The sequence below is a fragment of the Pochonia chlamydosporia genome, assembly GCF_001653235.2.
Source record: "Pochonia chlamydosporia 170 chromosome Unknown PCv3seq00015, whole genome shotgun sequence".
Classification (NCBI taxonomy): domain Eukaryota; kingdom Fungi; phylum Ascomycota; class Sordariomycetes; order Hypocreales; family Clavicipitaceae; genus Pochonia; species Pochonia chlamydosporia.
In genome coordinates this window covers 35,847-54,696 of record NW_019154050.1, presented here as the reverse complement: position 1 = coordinate 54,696, position 18,850 = coordinate 35,847, and the positions used below count along the sequence as shown (strand labels likewise).

The following is an 18,850-nucleotide window of genomic DNA, read 5'->3' as shown; positions in this document are numbered from 1 at the left end:
CGCAAATGAGTGTCGAAATGAGTGTCCCGATCATCACTCCTAGTATATCGCGATTCCATGAACAGACATCCGAAGAGGATAATTTGTAACTCATTAGAAACAGCGAAGAGATTTAATAATCAAACCTTTCGATAAGCTCTCCTGACGGCCATTAAGACTATACTTGCTTCCCTGGCACTGCAGCTCCCTGCATGGAAGAATTAGTGATGTGCGCCAGACTGGCCTGCCAAGAATTTCGGAGAACATACAAGTAGAAATCGCAAAGGCGTCCTCCAGTCATCAGTGACTGAATGCTACCACATTCACATTCATGTACTTGGTCTAGTACTTGGTCTAGTATCAGAAGACGACAATAGTACAAGCTTCGAAATCGATCGATTAATCGAATCGATTTCGATTTCGATCATATCGATCAGCATCGTCACTTGATCGATTCGATATCGAAAAAACTCTCCCCTGTAAACATTTCCCCCCACTTGGTGTTGTTAGCAGCCGGTTAGTGGGGGAAAGGGTTTACAGGCCACTCAGCCACGCACTATGCTTGAGATCATATCACGACACTAACAGCACAATGGAAGACCTTTGGAGAGTTCATATTCCATTGCAGAGCTGATTTTTGGCGATATTTCCGCGAGAGGTCTACTGGGAACCTTCGAAGAGACAGTTTAGCCGTTTCTGGGTGCCCTAAGGATAGCTCGTGAGCATCGCGGCTATCCCCGTTCGCCGACGCGTCAACACGCCAATTCTCATTGTGAGAACCTCACGAAACACAACACATTACAGTCACAGTACGTGGAAGGGAGTGTTGGCCCTTCTCACATACGCCCCTTTGATGGAAAATGGACTTGAGGACTTCATTTTCTTGCCCGACAAGAGTTTACGGCATTGCACATTTGGGAAGGACGCGATCGAGACGCGTGGAGAAAGGGAAAGATTCGGCCGCCGCCAGTACCAACAACATAGAACACATCCTCAAGAACAGCATCATCCTCCATCAATGACGCGTCGACAACGCCGAAAGTCAGTCATCTGAACCTCATGAAACACCAAACATCACAGCCCCCAGTACTGTAAAGGGAGTTGCGCCCCTGCTTTAGTACGCCCCACGATGGAGAATGGACTTGGGTACTCCATTTGTCCTGCCCGACAATTGTTTACGGTGCCGGAGATTGGAGAGTACGCGACGGAGAGGCGGAATCGAAAGGATGGATATGTCCACCAACAAAACAACCGCCAACAGCACCACCAACAGCACCACCAACAGCTCAGAACATATCATCACGGCACAATACTCTCTGTCTACGCGTTAACGCATACTAGCGCGGAACAGGAGAAAGGATATCGTCAAATATACTGAACTAGAGAACAAGTACTTCACAGAGTCGGGCTATTCAACATAGTCAAGCTCAACGCCACACTCGTCTATGGCTCCTAACCATTTGTCCTTCTCACTGCCTTCCATTGCTTGTCGGAATGTAAGCTTCTTCGGGTCGAAGTCGTAAATGTCCGTATTAGGCTGAAGAAGCGCCCTTGCTACCATAGCTCTTTCCTTCCTGCTACTCTCCCCTCGCTTCTTCAGACGTTCTGCCACGCGCTGTTCTTCTCTTTGCCGCCGTTCCAGCTCTGCTTGCTGCTTTTCTGCTCTTTTTAATGCCACGGCGTCTCGTCGAATCTGGGATCTTGTTTTCAGCTGATTCGAGTTAGCGTTGTTGCTGGGACTAAGCATCTCCTCGGCTCCAGTAGGGCTTTTGTCCGCTTCTTCTGTATTAACAATGATCGTGTCTCCGTGAGGCTCTTCCTCTGAATCTGCAGTGTCTTGGTCGGTCGGGTCTCCATTCGTTCCTTCTCCACCCTCGTCCTCAACGTCTGTAGCTTCCTGGTCCGTGATCCTGTCCTTGGCCGAATCTCCGGCATCGGTTTCGTCATCAGTGAACTCCTCATGTTCCATTGCATCCTCTTTTTCATCGTCATGCTGCGATTGTGATACTTCCCCAACTGTATTGTCCATGTACTTGCCCTCATCGAATTCTACGAATCGAGCCTCGTGGACTCTCTTATCAGCTGGGTTCCAGACTAGATAGATTTTGTCTGTTTCTTCTTTGTATCCAACAAAGACTCCTTGCCATGCTTTCTTACGAAGCTTTGTTCTCTTTTCTTCAGGGATCAGTACCCAGGCGGGGCATCCAAACACTCTTAAGTGCCCTGCTCTTGGCTTCTCTCCGCGCCATACGGCCCATACCTCCCATGGGCTTTTAGCCATTCCCTTAACAACTCCCCTATTTCTCAGATAGGCCGCTGTTGCATTAGAAAACTCCCAGTAACCTGCCGGGAGGTCCATTTCATGTCGCATAGCAGCTCCCCTTTCCGATATAGTTCTCATACTCCTCTCAGAAATGCCATTTCCCTCCGGGTGGTAGCCCACTGTTGGTTCGATCCGGATCGCTCTCCCCGTGCAGAATACCTTCATTGCCTCATTTAGAAACTCCTTTCCGCGATCAAAGCGCATGGCCATGACCTTTTCACCTTTTCCGTACTGTCGACATTCTGCTTCTGCCACAACTACCCAGGCTTTAATCTTCTCAATAATTCTCATTTTGTCTCTGGAGAAATAAACCCAGATTCTCCCGGTAGCCTGGTCAGTGATTGTCAACATGTACTTCATTCCTTGCAGTGATGGCTCAACTGGCCCCCAAAGGTCCATGTGGACTCTCTCTAGCTTTTCTGTCACAATAGACATCGGCTCCCTGGCGACATTTCTTGTCATTTTTGCCTCGGTGCAGCTTGAGCAGAATGGCGGGCAGAATGACTGGTTTCCGAGATCATCCATCAGGGTGTTCAGCTTACCTTCCATATGCTTGCCTGGGTGTCCTAACCTAGCGTGTAGTAGTCTCTGAGGCATCTTTTGGGTTAAGCTCTGAGCCATTTCGTTATCGCAGTCCTTCTCTTGGATTGTATGAACTCGGTGCTCTCTCGTCTGGCTCAGGCGCCACACCTTTTTATGTCTGTGACCAAACAACACTTCCTCCTGATTTCTTGTCACCGTGACTGTCTTCCCCGGAGAGTCTACGATAATGTGTGCTCCTCTGTCCTCTAGTTCACCGACTGATAGTAGGCTACTCGCTGCCTCTGGGATATAGTGCACCCCACGTACTATTGTTGACCTTGCTTTTCCTGTCTTTGAGATGTAAAAGATCCTCACGTCTCCCTTGCCTCTTGAGCGAACTTCGGAGCCGTCCGCAACCTCAACACACGTCTTTGCAGGGGACAACTTTGAGATAAACTGGTCTCTTCTTGGGGTAATGTCAGGGCTCCCAATAGTCCAGACTGTTTGGACTAATAGCCCAAAGTTTATTTGAAAACCCTTTTTTCTTTATCCTGAAACTGATGAACGTGAATATCAGCCACTCATTTGCTGTTATTCGTTGCTATAAATAAATTCATCATAGTGTTGTCCAGGGTAACGATGCAAAACGTGGACTATTAGTCCAAACAGTCTGGACTATTGGGAGCCCTGGGTAATGTGGACGGAGGCACAGCTGTCAAGATACCATTGTGGGGGAGCTGTCACTTTTGTGCCACGGAACAAGTAGGCAGATTTCTCAGATTCACTACCACTGTCTTCAAGCATCCTCGTTGCGTTTGCCTTCTCTTTGCCTTCTGGAGCCACTCCCGCCTTCCCTTTTTCAGAAGCTAGCGAAGCCTTCCCTGCTTTTGTCTGGTGCCAGATTGCACAGTCATGCTTGAAGTGCATTCCTCCACAACACCAGCATCCCCCTGCCTCCTTCAGATACTCCTTTTTACTATCATCGCCACTATCCAATATCTTGGACCCATTGTTCCCCTTGGCTTTCCTGTTCCGTGCATTCCGGCGGCGGCCCGCAAACTGTGCAGTTTCTCCCTTGATTGTTACATCAATGAGTTCCAACTCCTTGCTTTCCAGAGCGCTCTGCACTTTTTCCATTGTTAGGGAATCTGTCGAGGCATTCAGGATCTCGATTGTTGTGTCGAAGGCATCGTCCATACCAGGGCTCCCAATAGCCCAAACAGTCTGGACTATTAGTCCACGTTTTGCATCATTGCCCCGGACAACACCGTGATGAATCTATTAAAAGCAACAAACAACAGCATACGACTGGCTGATATTCATCTTCATCAGTTTCATAATGGAGAAAAGAGGGTTGTCAAACAAACTTTGGACTATTAGTCCAAACAGCCCGGACTATTGGGAGCCCTGGTCCATACTCATTTGCAGGAAGCAAATCAAGAGCTGCTCATGGATGACGATATCTTTGTCTTGGCAATTGATCTGAGCTCGGAGACGTTTTAGGTCGTCAACCTTCTCCTGCACAGTTCTATGAGTCTGTGTACTAACGTCGTACATCATCCGGATCAGCTGCCGAAGGCGTGCTTTGTTCGATGCGGCGTATCGGTTTGCAAGGGACTGGTAAATCGCTCGTGGATCGACGAGGTGATTAACTGAGTTCCTGTGGATCTGGTCGATACTCTGTCGTATCTTCATTCTCGCAAGAGACATATTTTTGATGTCCGCTGCGCTCTTCTCTCCTGGAGTTGACAAGCCTGACGATTCCGGTGTTGCCTCACCGGTGACGTAGCTCATGAGATCGTCACTCAACAGACTGTCTTCAAGATCCATCGTCCAGCTGTCGAAAGAGTCTCTCCCATCAAGGATAGTTCCTTTGTAGTCTTTCTTGCCGATAGTGCCGGGTCTTTTGGTGCCAATCGTCGATTCCTGACGAAAATTTTTTCTTATATTCTGAGTTCAATCGTGCACCGGAAGCACAATAAAGGCGACCGGGCTCATAACCTGTTGCGATTGAACTTATCTTCTATTCAATTCTGGATGACAGCTCTCTCATACATATATGCCTAGTGGCACGGACGTGCCACTAGGCAGTGACTCACCACTTGCAAGTGTTACCTAAACAACATCTTGATGCCTCAGTCATATCAAGTCAACAGTAAGAGTAGCTGTTTTACCAGGGGATCTTCGATCGAAGTTACAAGATCACAGATCTTAGAGGAAGATGCGAAGATCAAAGATATAAGATCGCAGCTGCCGACAGTGACAGCAGACATCTGCAAATGGCTTGCTGTCCTCTTATGAGTGAAACACTCGGTGGAAGAGCAGGTCGATGATGCAAAGGCGCGTTGGAGAGCAAACAGCCAAACCACGAGCAGTTCGGACTGCATCGCAAATGCGGTAGCAAGATGTGCGTCCCGTGCGGTCTGTGAGAACGTGCTGACGGTGTAGCAGACACCGTCGTAAGGGCCTGCCCGAGAGCTGAAGCCCATTGTGAATTGCTGCTTGTTCCAGGCCCCACCCAGCTCCTCCTCCACGGGAAGTCGTGACTTGAACCCGCGGCAGCCAAGTCGCTGAGCTCACAGGGAGGTACAACGCAAGTAAAAACGGTTCCAGCCCTAACACCCTCACTTTGGAGCATTCTGATATTTCCAGGAAGGTGTGCACGAGAAAAAGCATGATGCTGGCCCAACTTAACATCGGAACTGTCTACTCGAAAATTCGTTCGTCAGATCCATGTGTTGCGTTATGAAGTTCCGATTTTAGTTTACTACTTAGACACTGAGCTCGATTGCCTCTATACTTGCTTGTCTGTTCTTCCCCCATTTTACCAAACTGTTGCAGTGGTCCTTTTAAATACAAAATATCTTCCTTTCGTCCGAACGTTTTACCCCTCATAATTGCTTTTCCTACAAACTATATTCCATTAATGTAGTTATCATGACGATGTCATGACACTGAATCTGCTTGTTCAGTCGACAGAGGCAGCCTTATCCGACACCATGACTCCCTTCTTACCAGCAACCCGCGCCGCTTCAAATGGCGCACCGCCCCCGTGGGTCTTCAGCATCAGGGGTAGCCTGAGAGGCAGCATCTTCTTTCCTTTTCATCTGCGCTGTGAGCACATTAGAGCCATCGGTAACATCTCCATCCGCTGCCGGAGCCTCAGCCGCCTCTTCATCCCGCGTGACGAGGACATACACGACATCGCGATCCTGAAGGAACTTGCCAACGCTATCGAAGGACAGGAATGGCACGGCAACCTGATTGTGCCTATTCTGCGCGCTGACCTTTATTCCTTTGTTCGCTTGGCCATTGTGCCCACTGCCTATACTGCGGATGACGTTGATCCCGTTGCTGGCCCTCGTAGCTTCGTTTCTATTTTCTGCGTTGTAGTTTCCGTTATTGGATCCTTTATCACCGCGCGCTTCGCATGTTTCAACAGGATTAGGCCCTACAGACAGCGCTATGTCGTGTTAGATACCGTCCAAGGAGCAAATTCTGTTTAGGCATGGACTTACGTTGGTCTTCACGCCTTTCATCTACCGCATCAGCAGGAAGCCGAGACGTCAAATGCGCCGAAACAGCCATGGCAAGTGCGAGGATTTCGGAATTCTTCATCTTGAATAGGCTCAGGGAGGAAAATATATGAAAACAAACTCGTGACCTGCACAAGCAATGAATGGATTTAGTAATAGAGAGGCGGCTATTTACCACTAAGACCACGTAATAGGGAGGAAGAGTGCGAACTAAAACCAAGTTTAAGAAGCGGCCAAGTCGCACACCGAGTCGTCTTGACACTAGGTATATGAAGAAGCAAGCGTTGAAAGGGTAACAAGTTGGTGAAATTCGTTTTCATTAACGTAGCTGACTGTGTGGCATTGGTAAACTTCTACAAGTTTGGAGGCGTTGTTTCATTGACAAATATGAATACTGTTAAATCGCTGGAAAGAGTTGTCTATATAATGGCCTTACCACTCAATTGTACCAGCATTCGCTTGAGCATCTTTCTGGCGATTCATTATCGTGGCTAGCATAATGTTTTTAACCAGATTTCCGCGCAGAAATCCGGCACAATAGATCCCCAGCATCCATGCGCTACTCAGTAATCATCCGTTGACATACCAGAAGGCTTTGCTGTCCTTACTCGCAGTGCATCGTTAGTGCAGTGGGCTCGGTTTCAGGCTCGATGAACTAATGAGGAAGCTAGCTACGGCCCACTGTCTAATGCGGTACCGCTAACCCGAAACTGGCCAATTGCTGCTCAAGGATTAAAGCCTTGACACATTGGTATCCTTGTGGACTTTCGGACACCTATTTCCAGAGGAAGGTTGATAGCATGTCTCCGAACCCAGAATTTGTCTCGATGATCTCGGCACGTTACCGAGGGCAGGGTTTCACACGCACGCTGCCTCCACAGCCCTGTTTTGACAGGGCTATGATCGTCACAGCACGCAGTAGCGTTTTCGACCAGCGACCAGCCATGCCTGGTCCAACCTTTCATATGTAAAACAAAGGGATTGTTGTGACGACAAAAAACAGTGTCACACAACTGTGGGGTCACATGAGATCGAGTATGACGGCAGCGAAGGTGCCAATTATATTGAGTGAGAATTATCTGAGGAGCAAGCACTCCATTAAGAGCTGCACGGGAACCCAAAGAAACCTTTTGCTAGATTAGGCAGTAGCAGCTGCTGTTACTGATATTAACGCTCAGTTTCCATGAGCTGCGATTCAGGGCAGGCCTGATATGCGACAAACAGTCTATCTGAGCAATTTAATGCTTCAGAACTGTCAGATTGGTGGGACCTTTCAGCCTTAATGTTGACAGGTTTTGACCCACTACGTGGAAACCACAGTCTTTGAGCTGGAGGCCGCTGTTGTTAATACGACATAATTTATCAGGAGCTTCGACTGGTTACTGTGGGCCGCCTGTGAAGCCGAAACCACATGGCAAAATCGGGGAACACCCATATGAGGTATGGTTTCCTTCCCTTTTGATAGATGGTAGATGGTTAGCGCATACCAGGGAGTAAGTACGACCGTAGAGCCGTCGCGATTCTGCATCGATCGGCAGGATATTAACACGGAATTGAGAACATTTTGCAGCTTGAGGTACGAAATACATCACTTTATTATGCAGCCAAGCTGTGTGAGCTGCGACATCACGCAGTGATCGGAATGGTCTGGTCTGGTCTGGTCTGACCCCCAGACCAGACCAGACCAAGCCACTTTGGTCTACAAATCCGTCAGACCGGTTAGACCAAGAAGACCAATAAGGCTAACCCGTTTAGGAAATCCCTCTAGGCATGTTAGAATCCCACGAAGAATGAGGTTGAAGTAGTGCAAGAAGAAATATTGTCGCAAATACTGCATGGATGATCTTTGTTGAGCCACATGAAATAACTGTTGGTAATCCAGCTGCGTACGTTAAATCTGTTGTGGGATGGGGGCAGGCCGCCACCCTAGAACAACTTAGAAAAAGTTAAACAACGCAACAATTTCTCATTTTTTGAGCACGTTCAGTGCGACAAAAGGAAAGGCTATTTTTGTACTATTCATTAATGTATTACAATTTGGCATTACCTACTGTACAACTACGAGTTACTTTAAGGTAAAAAGCGAATGAAAGGAGCTACGAAAGGTGAGCCGTGAAGCGTCCCTAACAGGGCCGGGCGGGTGCTGAGGCAGATGGGGGTCTGGCTCGATACAGCTGCTCTAACCGTATTAGTTGAAAACTCAGCCACCCGCATTTTAGCCGGACCTATTTATAGCAGACCATTAAGACCATACCTTAAGACCGGTTAGACCATGGTCTCGAGAAATCGTCAGACCAAACCAAGGCTTGGCGGTCTAGACCAGACCAAGACCAAGTCAGACCAGACCATTCCGATCACTGACATCACGTAACTGATGGAAACGTCAGGTTCAACCATACATGGGCATTGTAGATGTCAAGATCAAGTCGCTCATTCAAAGCAAGCGCAGTCAAGGCTCGAAACCACTACACCCATCCACATTTGGGCCAAGTCGAGTGGATGTGCTACATATCAGACCTCTACTTGGTGGATGTTATACATTTCCAAGTTGAGTGGAGTGGATGTACACATGTATGTACAAGTGCACTTTGGAGACTGTTCACCGGATCAGGCCTATTCGGCCTCACTTTCACATTTCGTCATTAACTCTCCCCCGGCTGCTGCAGCACTAAATCACCCCCCTCGCTGGCGCTGTCCTCGCCGTCCAATAGCCACTTTGACTCGGCAAGTGCCAGTTCATTGTCGCTCAGTCGCGTAATAGTGTAATGAATTGTGGGGTGATCGGCGTTGCTGGCCAGGGTATTTAAGTGTCTCGAAAGATCAATTTCGTGCAAAAATACGCCCTGCCAACCGCTGAAATACCGTGTCAGGAACTATCCCCAAAACCTACCCTAAATCCACCTAAATACATCAATTACATTCATTTCAACGCCTTCCCTTGTATTATTACTTTCTTGGCACGTACTGTTAAGAAAGTACTCGTAATTATTATTGATTTGCTTAACATCACATAAAACCTCAATTTCTGGGCGCTGCGCAACTGCGGCGGCGGTGATGGCGGCGGCCACCTCCAGCCCGCCTGGTGAGCCGGATTGGTTCGATCTCGGCATTTATACACCTAAGAATTTAGCTCGGGGCGCCCGCGCAGCCCTTCTTCGAGACAGCTCACCCGTCGAGGTCACCGACATTGGCGTTTCACCTGCACGCGGCAGGACCGCCCAAACGCCATCATCGCCACTCACCCGGATATGCAATGCTGCTATTGCGGAAGGACAGCAGCTAGACGACTTCCCTGCACTGCCTACGCCGGCCATACATGAGGAGCAGTCACCCATTGACATCACGGAAGCAGCCGACGAGCTCGTCAACGAGCAAGTCGCTGCCTACAACATCAAACTTCAAGTCTTCCGGACATTCTGTGCACACTTCAATGAGGCTGCCAAGGGATTCACAACCGGACTGGAACGCGATTTTGCGAAGCAGTTTCCTAGCAGCTTTCTCAAATTTTGGAAACAAGCACTCTCTAACGCCAATTACAATTCTGCACCGACATATAGCAGCATCGCTGCCAATGCTACCGCCTCTACGTCTCGATCGCCCACCACAACTTCTGTTTACCCACAACGCAAACCCGCTGTCACACATCGCCAAGGGCAACCCGCGATTCCTGCCCCACCACGGGAGGACCTCCGAGTGTTCGTCCGTCTGGATGCCAATGCCCCGGCCAGAATCCATATCGGATACGCCATCCGCGCTCATGTTGCCAGCAAGACCGGCATTGAACTCAATCGAATCCCGCAAGTGCTTCAAGTGAACACTGGGTGGGCCATACGTGCTATAGACAAGCTTACACGCAATCTTCTCGTAGAACGCCAAGCAGAATGGGCTGAAGACCTTGGCGCAACAGCCGTAGAGACCAGCCAGAAATGGTACACATATGCTGTAGACAACTGCCCTCGTAGGCTCACTGACCTGTATGGAAACGAACTGAACTACGATGCGGCTGTCCATGACGAGATCAACCACCAGACGGGACTCACGCCGGTCAGCGTACGAGTCCCCCGTCGTGATAATGAACAACTTCCATACAAAACGCTTATCATTTCCTTCCTTGAGCCAACAAAAAGGTCTTGGAGTCTGTTCGGCACCAGCCGACCAGCCAGGCTGATCGAAAGAACCAACCCTCCCAAGCAGTGTGAAAACTGCTGGGATTACCACACACGACATGCATGCAACAGACAAACACGATGCAAACGCTGCGGAAAGACCAACCACGACAGCGAAAGCTGTACTGCCGCCGAGCAGTGCGCCAACTGCCTCGGGCCGCACACTGCGGACCTCGCAACATGTCCGGCGCGGCCAAAGAGAGCCCATGGTCTGTTCCATCGTCTCCCCAGAGAACAGCTTGCATTGATCAGACAGATGGGCTCTCAACTCTTCCAACAACACCAGGCTAAACAACCACGGCCCTCTCAGGCGATAACTAACAACCATCCGGCATCAGAGGTCGTGGCTGAACAACAGCGTGCTCCAATGGCGGTCATGGAGCCGCCTCGGGATCATGTGAACCCTCAGGACCTGAGTAACTTCTTCACTTGCACCCTACCGGTCCTGCCGTCCTCTTCCCCGATGCGCCCCATGGAGCTCGGACCGGCGGCGGCGTCAAGACATCCTTTGCCGACATCACCTAAACGGCGACGTGCAAACACCAACCCGTGCTCTCCATGAGTAGACGGCCAAGAACATACAACAATGAGAAGAAGGCGTTGAAAGTCTTCCAAGCGAACGTGGGCAAGATCCCGGCCGCCCACGACTGCGCTCTAGCACTGGCCGATTCAGAAAAGCACGACATTGTTCTTCTTCAAGAACCTTGGACCGAGGCAAAGAACTCCCGATGCCTCACAAAGACGCATCCAGCGTACGAGACGTACTCCCCTGTGGACAGCTGGGACGGCAACGATACGCGGCCTAGGGTCATGACATACATTCGCAAGAACTCCCGTATCTTGGCAGATCAGGCGCGACCAGCACTTATTCGCGACATACTTTGGGTGACAGTCAACGGAATGACCATCGTGAACTTCTACCGCCAACCCTCTCACGATACCGCACTAAACATTCTGCTGGGGTGGTCGCCACCGGAGAGGTGCGTGGTGGCGGGCGACTTCAATGCCAAGCACTACTCCTGGCAGACGGGAAGATTAGAGGACCGTGGGGAAGACATTGCCGCCTGGGCGGCCCAAAACGGTCTCAGTCTCTTGAATACTGCAGATGTGCCCACAAACCCTCACGGCAACACAATCGATCTAGCCTTCTCCAACATTGCTCTGGCGGCTGCCGTCGTGGAAGATCACCTTGCCACTAGTTCTGACCATTTCACCCTCTGCCTTACACTGCCGGACTTTGCCCTAGTCTCTTACCAGGTGCCGGGCAAAGTCCGGGTTACAACTGAAGACGAACTGCAGCGCTTTAAAGAACTCGTTCTGGCGGGAATACGCCGAATACCACAAGGCAATGCAACAGTCACGGAGCTGGACAATCTGGCTACGGCACTGGTTGACCTTCTCCAATCGGCAGCCACCGCCGCCGGTCGCCCTGTCCGGAAGGGGAACCGAAGTGCGCCGTGGTGGACCGAAGAATGTGCCGGCGCAGCTGCGGAGTACCGGGCTATCAGGAGGATTTTCCCACTGGGTTTCAATCGGGACGTACAACTTGCAAGAAAAGAGCTCCAACATGTGGTTCGCCGTGCAAAGCGTCAGTACTGGCGCAACCTCATTGACGGATTTTCGGACAGCGCATCAGTCTTCAAGGCAGTCCGATGGCTCAAGGCTCCGGGAGCCTTCCAACCACCACCGCTTCAGGTTGGTGACGTTGTGTACGAAACTCAAATCGACAAAGCAAACGCTCTGAGACGCTGCACGCTCGAGCGCCGCACGGCAGCAGATGACATTCCTGATCCATGGATTCCAGTCAGTCCGTCTCGTGCGATACCTTTTGGCCAAGAAATCACACTCCAGGAAGTGGAGGATGCTACTATCAAGACGGGCAACACGTCACCAGGAGCTGACAACATCACGGTCAAGCTGCTACAAGCAGTATGGGACATCATAGGAGACCACGTCCGACGCCTCTACGAGGGTTGTCTCGCGGCAGGCCACCACCCGAAAGCCTTTCGAGAAGCAGAAGTAGTCATGATCCCTAAATTGGGGAGAAGAAACCTTTCAAAGCCAAGGGCATGGCGCCCCATCTCGCTCCTCTCCTGTCTTGGGAAAGGTCTCGAGCGTCTTATCGCTCGCCGCTTAGCATGGGCATCGATAAACTACGGGGTCCTCCACCCGCAGCAGGCTGGGGCTCTCCCGAAAAGATCGGCTGTTGACCTGGTCGCAGCAGTGGTTCACGACATCGAAGAGGCACTCGCACGCGGACAAGTGGCCACACTGGTCACTGCTGACATTCAAGGAGCGTTCGACTCGGCTCTCTGCAACCGCCTTGTTTTGCGACTCCGCCAACAAGGCTGGCCCGACAATCTCGCACGATGGGCAGGCTCGTTCATGAGCGGCCGTTCCGCCAGGGTCAGGTATCAAGACATCACCACACCGACGACGCCACTGCAGTGTGGCTTTCCACAAGGGTCGCCTGTATCCCCGATCTTGTTTCTGTTGTACACGGAGCCGGTTTATCGCTTGGGCGAACCCGAGCGACGGTTCGGCTACGCAGACGATACAGCAATTCTCTGCACGGGGAACACTGTGGGAGAGACAGCCAGAAAAGCATCGGCGTATATTCAAGAGCTCGTGGATTGGGGCGCCGCCAACGGCGTCTCATTTGACCCGGACAAAACAGAAGTTATGCACTTTTCATTGAAGACGGGGGAAGCCTTGCCGCCCATCTGGCACGGCGACGCGGTAAAGCACCCCGAAAAGGCCATGCGCTGGTTGGGAATCTGGCTTGACAGCAAATTAACATTCAAGACTCATGTTGAGAAGTGGACAGCCATGGCCCAGGCGGTGGCTTGCCACCTGCGGAGCTTAGGCAATACACGACGTGGTCCTTTGCCGAGCGCTGTACAAAGGGCTGTTAGAGCCTGTGTCGAACCAGTCCTGCTATACGGAACTGAAGCCTGGTACCCGGGCACACGGAGCCCGCGCTGGAGACGGCCATCGAAAGAAGGACCGTCCAGAATCCAACAACTTGTAAAGAAGATGAGCAAGGCCATCAAACAAGCCATCCGCTCTATCCTCCCGACTTGGAAGACGACACCAATCACAATTCTGCACCGGGAAAGCGGCATACCGCCGATTCTTCAGCTGCTCGAGGCGAAACGACTACGTTTCTCTGCTCGTATGAAATCCTTGGACAAAGAACATCCCCTAGCTACACGCACCGCCGAGGTGACACCGCCGCCCATCGTCAAGAGCATTAAGTTGAAGTACCAGCATCAACCCAAAGCCTTCCCAACTCGACTCAGAAGGACGGATAGACTGCTCGCAAATTGCCTACGCCCTGTACTGTTCCCGCGTAGATACAACTTTGAGACACAGCAGCCGCTACAAACTGCATCCAAAGCAGACTCTGCCGAAGACTTTGACGAGTGGCTCCAATCCATCTCTCCGTCGACTCTAGTTGTATACTCAGACGGCTCACTGACCGAGAAGGGTGCGGCCGGGTACGGCTACACCGTTCACCAACGCGACCATTCCATCTGCCAAGGCGCAGGACGCCTTGGCCCTGCTGAGGTGTTCGATGCTGAGGCCAAAGGGGCACTTGAAGGCCTGAAGGCCGCGCTGAGACTACCCCAATCTGCCTCACAAAAGATCTTTGTTTGCCTTGATAACATTGCAGCCGCCAGATGTCTCCGGGGCCACCCCTCAGACTCCTCACAACGAATTTTCCTCACTTTCCAAGCCTTGGCCAAGACTCACAGACAGACTGAAGTCCGCTGGATACCTGGGCATTCCAAGATACCCGGAAACGAGCAGGCTGACGCGCTGGCGAAAGCAGGCTGCTCGCGACCAGGGCCCGTAGATGCCGTTCCAACACTGGCCTTCTTGCGTAGAACCGCTAAACAGCGGTCCAAAGACGTAGTCCAAGTCTGGTGGGATGTTTCTGCCCCTGACAAGTATAAGTCTTTGAATCTTCAATTCCCTCGTGGCTGCCCACAGGAGTTATCTCTTCCACGCACAACCCTCCATCACCTACTTGCGGCGAGAACCCATCATGGGGACTTTGCTGACTATCATGAAAGATTCAACCACGACGACGCACAACTGACATGTAGCTGTGGTCGACGGAAGGCGCCCACGCACCTCTTCTATTGCAGGAAGATCCAACCGCGTCATCGGATGAGGCTCGCACCCTCACCGACCGGGGTAATCAACCGAGCAATAGNGACTTTGCTGACTATCATGAAAGATTCAACCACAACGACGCACAACTGACATGTAGCTGTGGTCGACGGAAGGCGCCCACGCACCTCTTCTATTGCAGGAAGATCCAACCGCGTCACCGGATGAGGCTTGCACCCTCACCGATCGCAGCGATCAACCGAGCAATAGGCAGAGACTTTGACAAATTCGTCAAGCTGGCGAAGGCAAGCTTCTTTCTCGAGAAGATTTGCCCACGCCACTAGGCGACAATTTCTATCACGGCATCCCCATGCCTAATTTTTCCTTTGTTTTTCTTTCATGGCTGCGATTGGCGAAGGTGGCTCAAACGCCTTTTGTCCGCGCATGCCACCCCTGATTACTGTAGACCTCCGGTTTACCAAAATTTCACCTGCACATCCCGCTGACGGGTATCAGAGACAGACTGTGAGCGCCTTTGAGCTGATGCCATGCTAGATGGTGTTTTGTTTACGTTGCAATGGAGTCACGTCTTTGGACAGGCCCCGTAGTTTGTGGATTAGTCACTAGCCTAGCACGTCCTGTGCCCCGTTTTAGGGGACCTGAGCGGCCTGTGGCCGCTGGACGGAAAATACACATACAAATACATACATAAAGCTTGATGGAGCACGAGGCGATTGGAGCAACCTATTTTCAGCATGGAATCATTCAACCTGCCTCCAACCTCTTGATGAACTTCAGCTGCATTCCCAAGAATGGCTACATTCTTTGAAGAGGTTGGTATAAACAAGCAGGTCTGCGATGCATAAATAGCTACGTTCGAACCGCACAAGTTCAAGGTTTCTTTTGTTCCTTAGATAATTCTCACTCAATATAATTTGGCACCTCCGCTGTCGTCAAAACTCGATCCCATGTGACCTCACAGTTGTGTGACAAACTGCTTATGCCTAACATTGCTCCAACAGCGTGTAGTTTGCACACCAGACACACGCAGTACAACTTCCTCGCCGCCTCCTGTACGGGGTAAAGGTATCCGCCTGTTTTGTGTGGACAGCCACGACACAAAAGTACGGCTATGCAAAGTTGCTTGATTATCCAGCGCCAGCCGACCGCCAGCCGACCACCGCCGACGACGCGCGCCATAGTCACCACTTGGGACGGACGTTCTCTATCAGAAACTTCGGAAAAGCACGAGACTTCCTTTTTGGTCTTCTTTTACGTCTTCTTTTACATTCTAGCCCTTGCCCTAAATTACCCATGCCCACCCCTGCCTTTACTTCCCTTTCCACGATCCTGTACCCGCACAGTCCTTCCATTCCCAAGGCGCTGTAACAGCCGATACAAGCTTTCAGAACTAGCACCTGCATGCATATATACGTGGGCGGTTCGCCCACCGTCTCGAATTCTTCCCCTCAAAAATGTTTGTCTGTCGCCACTCAGGATATCCATCACTATAATTAGAACTAACACCACCAGGCATACTACGCTCACTGTCGTCCGATTCCTCACCGCGAAGATACCTCCGTCATGAGTGTTGCCGTGAGCGGCTCCCCTGCTCCAGGCAAGAACTTGCAAGATGCTGCTGTAGCTCAAGCCCTTGAGGTTGCCCGCGAGAGCCCAGTTGGTGGTCCGGACCCTACTGTCAGCAAGATTCTCGAGAATGCTTTGTCCCAGATCTGGGACAAAGTGCAAGCTCAGCCCGGCTCCTATGTCATGACAAGGGACGAATTTGCCGTCTTCAACTTCTTCCAGCACCGATTTATTGGCGACAAGGACGCTGTTGCAGCTCGAAAACGATATTGGGACAACTGCTGTCCTTAAGAAGCATAACGTCTTCGACGCGACACTCAATCGTCTTTTCTTTACCCGTTTCATACTATTCTTCTTCTGGCTGGCACCAGAAACACCACTAGCTCTCTTCGTCCTTCGCAAAGAGCCAGTCTCGCGTTACAACATCTCAATTCTGACAGGCATTTTCGGACAAGCCGCCCTCTTTGCTCACCAGCAAAACAGGTTATTCTTGACCTCATGAGACGAGCAGGGGAAGCAAAATGTACGATAGCCAATGTCTTGGAGTGACAGAACTGGATACGCCGAACCATTCGGAGACCAGAATGGCCGTGTCTCGGCCAAATTCGTCAAAGACAAGGTGTGCCTGTTGGACGCAATCCACCACAACTTCGCACCGGCAGCTTTCACCATCTTGGGCGTATTCGAATTACTGGCGCAATTTCGCTGTTACACATGAAACTCGATGCATCCCTGGGGGGTGGAATGGTGGCCCGGATCGACCCAGAAGTCCGCTGGCTCTGTACCATATTTGGTCTGGTGACATTTTGGGATTGTTGTGGCCTTTGCCTGCATGCACAGCATCTTAGCCTGATCGCCACCAAGCTTCTTTCGACCTGCTAATTGAGCCACGGCGTTGGACTGACGCAGCACCTATTGATACCAGGCTTGCTAATCAATCAACCAATTATGATCAAATCGATCCTAGCTGCACGTGATTGCAATCAATTGCAATCAATTGCAATATAGGTCCAAATTGCAGCAATTCAATCAATTGCAATCGGAATCGGTGCCCACAAGGAGCATACTACCAGGTGTCTCCCAAAGGAGGCTATGGTGCCGGCACCTGAAGGCTGGTTGTTCACCCTAAGCCTCGACGGCATAATGAATATTAAACACAATGTAACAACAACATACAGTACAGCCGAGTGAAAATGTAACATTTACCCAAATCTACCTACTCATCAGATTGCTCACGGAACTCATCCGACGCGGGTTTATACCATCTAGTCTACCAGCACAGAGACCCTGCCAGGTATTAAACTCCCGTTAGTATAAAGATATTCGACGCAACAAGCAGTGGCTTGGCTCGGATGATATCCGAAAAAAGACAGCCACGCTTTTTAACCGAGAAAAGTTCAATCTAGCGGCAAACTGGTAGCTCGACACAGCGACCCGAATTACAATGAATCGGACATGGCCTGTAGTTCTAACATTCCAGGTCAGGAACTTGCGTCGCGGCACATTTTCAAATCTAAAAGAACGATATCGACTCCATATCTGAGTGCCGTGGTTGGTCTAGCTGCTATTAGCCAAAGAAGTAGCTCAAATACAAAGCCAGTCGCCGAGCAGACATGCCAACAAGCAGCACTGGCAGGAGACTGCAGCACGGTTCAATGGCTCAAGTCGATCCGACTCCGCTTCTTCGCGAATTATTGCTTCTTCTATGAGACGCCGTCTTGTTTTTTGTTGGCGTTTTCTCCCGGGTTAAGGAAAAGAAAACCAGAATTTGTCCTGCCGTCGCACGGTTTACGAAGCTGCGCCATTGTGGCTACCTGTTAACGCCTCGTGGACACCTAAGGTTTCCACAAGAGATATATCCCTCCTTCCGAGACCGTTGAAGTCTGTATTCTCGTTCCATTCCAATTATCACACACATCCATGACGGTTTACAGCTACGTATGGAATTGCTAGTGGAGTGGGCAGGAGTAGGTGGCCGATAATATCAATTTGATGCCTTCAGCACAGTTAGCACGATCTTCATCTGATCCACAGTTGCTTGAGCATGGCAACGGAACAAGAGAGGAGGAGATCTGGGCGAAAATTTGCCCTTCCATTAGTACAAGAAGAGGAGGAGAGTGTCTCGGCCAAATTCGTCAAAGACAAGGTGTGCCTGTTGGACGCAATCCACCACAACTTCGCACCGGCAGCTTTCACCGTGTTGGGCGTATTCGAATTACTGGCGCAATTTCGCTGTTACACATGAAACTCGATGCATCCCTGGGGGGTGGAATGGTGGCCCGGATCGACCCAGAAGTCCGCTGGCTCTGTACCATATTTGGTCTGGTGACATTTTGGGATTGTTGTGGCCTTTGCCTGCATGCACAGCATCTTAGCCTGATCGCCCCCAAGCTTCTTTCGACCTGCTAATTGAGCCACGGCGTTGGACTGACGCAGCACCTATTGATACCAGGCTTGCTAATCAATCAACCAATTATGATCAAATCGATCCTAGCTGCACGTGATTGCAATCAATTGCAATCAATTGCAATATAGGTCCAAATTGCAGCAATTCAATCAATTGCAATCGGAATCGGTGCCCACAAGGAGCATACTACCAGGTGTCTCCCAAAGGAGGG

The 18,850-nt window shown here is 50.6% G+C and overlaps 6 protein-coding genes across 6 annotated transcripts; 3 read left to right on the top strand and 3 right to left on the bottom strand.

The window, feature by feature from the left end:
• Positions 1–1,387: 1,387 nt before the first annotated feature.
• Positions 1,388–2,923, bottom strand: VFPPC_12013 (reverse transcriptase, RNA-dependent DNA polymerase; the record flags this gene model as incomplete). Its single annotated transcript, XM_018290025.1, has 1 exon — positions 1,388–2,923. The coding sequence occupies one exon, from the start codon at positions 2,921–2,923 to the stop codon at positions 1,388–1,390; it is 1,536 nt and encodes a 511-aa protein (XP_018136031.1).
• Positions 2,924–4,219: 1,296 nt separating this feature from the next.
• VFPPC_18379 (copia-like retrotransposable element) lies at positions 4,220–5,313 on the bottom strand (the record flags this gene model as incomplete). Its single annotated transcript, XM_018294856.2, has 2 exons — positions 4,220–4,750; positions 4,999–5,313. 2 exons carry the CDS (start codon positions 5,311–5,313, stop codon positions 4,220–4,222), a joined length of 846 nt encoding a protein of 281 aa, XP_018136032.2.
• A 543-nt stretch (positions 5,314–5,856) lies between these two features.
• Positions 5,857–6,442, bottom strand: VFPPC_18378 (hypothetical protein; the record flags this gene model as incomplete). Its single annotated transcript, XM_022429999.1, has 2 exons — positions 5,857–6,287; positions 6,343–6,442. The coding sequence occupies 2 exons, from the start codon at positions 6,440–6,442 to the stop codon at positions 5,857–5,859; spliced, it is 531 nt and encodes a 176-aa protein (XP_022284958.1).
• A 4,984-nt stretch (positions 6,443–11,426) lies between these two features.
• On the top strand, positions 11,427–14,989 carry VFPPC_16987 (endonuclease/reverse transcriptase; the record flags this gene model as incomplete). The annotated part of the gene is made up of 2 exons (XM_022429052.1): positions 11,427–14,707; positions 14,749–14,989. 2 exons carry the CDS (start codon positions 11,427–11,429, stop codon positions 14,987–14,989), a joined length of 3,522 nt encoding a protein of 1,173 aa, XP_022283959.1.
• Positions 14,990–16,229: 1,240 nt separating this feature from the next.
• Positions 16,230–16,523, top strand: VFPPC_18377 (hypothetical protein; the record flags this gene model as incomplete). Its single annotated transcript, XM_022429998.1, has 1 exon — positions 16,230–16,523. One exon carries the CDS (start codon positions 16,230–16,232, stop codon positions 16,521–16,523), a length of 294 nt encoding a protein of 97 aa, XP_022284957.1.
• Positions 16,524–17,687: 1,164 nt separating this feature from the next.
• VFPPC_18376 (hypothetical protein) lies at positions 17,688–18,053 on the top strand (the record flags this gene model as incomplete). The annotated part of the gene is made up of 1 exon (XM_022429997.1): positions 17,688–18,053. The coding sequence occupies one exon, from the start codon at positions 17,688–17,690 to the stop codon at positions 18,051–18,053; it is 366 nt and encodes a 121-aa protein (XP_022284956.1).
• Positions 18,054–18,850: the final 797 nt, after the last annotated feature.